At 44.9% G+C, this 2483-nt stretch overlaps 1 protein-coding gene across 1 annotated transcript in view; it reads right to left on the bottom strand.

The window, feature by feature from the left end:
• Nucleotides 1-2483, bottom strand: part of DNAH14 (dynein, axonemal, heavy chain 14) — a 376195-nt gene that overhangs the window by 7078 nt on the left and 366634 nt on the right. The window contains exon 82 of the mRNA XM_010852937.1: nucleotides 215-354. Within this exon, the coding sequence (XP_010851239.1) occupies nucleotides 215-354 (140 nt within the window). The remainder of the gene's footprint in view (nucleotides 1-214; nucleotides 355-2483) is intronic.

The following is a 2483-nucleotide window of genomic DNA, read 5'->3' as shown; positions in this document are numbered from 1 at the left end:
GGAGGAGAGAGATTGCTCTAGTCCATGCAAGAGGCCCTGGTGCCTGTGTGTGTGTGTGTGTGTGTGTGTGTGTGTGTTGGTGGGGGTGGCGAGCAGGGCTATCCTAGGGACCTCTCATCCCAGAAAGGAAGAGGACAGGGAGAGTGCTGGTGGAGGGGTTGGGGACAGACTTGCCTGGATCAGGTATAGGGCTGGTCCAGGTTCTCATGCTCACCTTGTGGAAAGAAGAAAGCTGGGAGCCAATATCTTGCAGGAAATCCTTCAAAGAATTCATGGTTTGGCTCAGTGGGGTATTTGGGGTCTTGGCTAGGTGATGAACTGGAGTGCTTCCAAGCTGTGACAAGTCTCATATACCTATTGGAAGGCAGACCAAAGATTGGTGTGGTTAGAGGCATAATAATTGTACATTTTCAGATGATCTCAGCAATTTCTTTAAGCCTCTCCTGGATTCCTCCTTCCCTTTTCATCTCAAAGTCTCCCCCTTCTCTGGACTCTTATCCTATAGTTTAATGAAAACCAGCTATGGCTTTAAAGCTTTTGAGAACACAAAGCCCTGGAAGGCAATTAACAAGTGATGTGGTTATTATAGTAGGAATCTTGACTGGGCTTTGTGGAATCTTGCAGATTGGGTTTGAGCTACTGCCTACTCTAAGAAGATAAACAGTAACATTCACTTATAGTTCAATGGTGAAAGAGACAGTTTGGTATAAACTTTGGAACTAGGTTTTCTGGGTTCAAATCTCAATACTTCCACTTTCTAGCTGTGAAAATTTGGGCAAGTTGCTCCATGTTTTTGTGTCAATTTCCACATCTCTAATGGAGAAGGCAATGGCACCCTACTCCAGTACTCTTGCCTGGAAAATCCCATGGATGGAGGAGCCTGGTAGGCTACAGTCCATGGGGTTGCAAAGAGTAGAACACAACTGAGCAACTTCACTTTCACTTTTCACTTTCATGCCTTGGAGAAGGAAATGGCAATCCACTCCAGTGTTTGCCTGGAGAATCCCAGGGACGGGGAGCCTGGTGGGCTGCCGTCTATGGGGTCGCACAGAGTTGGACATGACTGAAGCGACTTAGCAGCAGCAGCAGCCACATCTCTAAAATGAGAATGATAAATAATAGTACCTACTTCCTGTGAGTGTGTGTGCATTCTCAGTCATGTCTGACTCTCTGTGACTCTATGGGCTGTAGGCCACCAGGCTCCTCTGTCTGTGGGATTCTCCAGATAAGAATACTGGAATGGGTTGCCATTTCCTTCTCCAGATCTTTTCAACCCAGGGATGGAACCTGCGTCTCCTGCATCAGCAGGTGGATTCTTTACCACTAAGGCAGAGGAACCAGAAATTAAATTGCCAACATCCGTTGCATCATAGAAAAAGCAGAGAGTCCCAGAAAAACATCTACTTCTGCTTTATTGACTACCCCAAAGCCTTTGACTTTGTGGATCACAATAAACTGGAAAATTCTTAAAGAGTTGGGAATACCAGACCACCTTACCTGCCTTCTGAGAAATCTGTATGAAATCTGTCAAGAAGCATCTGTATGCAGTTAGAACCAGACATGGAACAACAGACTGGTTCCAACTTGGGAAAGGAGTACGTCAGGTTGTATATTGTCACCCTGCTTATTTAACTTATATGCAGAGTACATCATGTGAAATGTCGGCTGAATGAAGCACAAGCTGGAATCAAGATTGCTGGGAGAAATATCAATAACCTCAGACATGCAGATGACACCACCCTTATGGCAGAAAGTGAGAAAGAACTAAAGAGGGTCTTGATGAAAGTGAAAGTTCAGTTCAGTCACTCAGTCATGTCCGACTCTTTGTGACCCCATGGACTGCAGCACGCCACGCCTCTCTGTCCATCACCAGCTCCCGGGGTTTACTCAAACTCATGTCCATTTAGTCGGTGATGCCGTCTAACCATCTCATCTTCTGTCGTCCCGTTCTCCTCCCACCTTCAATCTTTCCCAGAATCAGGGTCTTTTCAAATGAATCAGTTCTTCGCATCAGGTAGCCAAAGTATTGGAGTTTCAGCTTCAGCATCAGTCCTTCCAATGAATATTCAGGACTGGTTTCCTTTAGGATGGACTGGCTGGATCTCCTTGCTGTCCAAGGGACTCTCAAGAGTCTTCTCCAACACCACAGTTCAAAAGCATCAATTCTTCAACACTCAGCTTTCTTTATACTTCAATTCTCACATCCATACATGACTACTGGAAAAACCATAGCTTTGACTAATGGACCTTTGTCAGCAAAGTAATGTCTCTGCTTTTTAATACGCTGTCTAGGTTGGTCATAGCTTTTCTTCCAAGGAGCAAGTGTCTTTTAATTTCATGGCTGCAGTAACCATCTGCAGTGATTTTGGTGCCCAAAAAAGTAAAGTGTGTCACTGTTTCCACTGTTTCCCCATCTATTTGCCATGAAGTGATGGGACCAGATGCCATGATCTTAGTTTTCTGAATGTTGAGTTTTAAGTCAA

Source organism: Bison bison, unplaced genomic scaffold, assembly GCF_000754665.1.
Source record: "Bison bison bison isolate TAMUID 2011002044 unplaced genomic scaffold, Bison_UMD1.0 scf7180017864317, whole genome shotgun sequence".
Taxonomy (NCBI): domain Eukaryota; kingdom Metazoa; phylum Chordata; class Mammalia; order Artiodactyla; family Bovidae; genus Bison; species Bison bison.
Note: the sequence above shows the minus strand (reverse complement) of the source record. Positions and strands in the feature narration are given on the sequence as shown.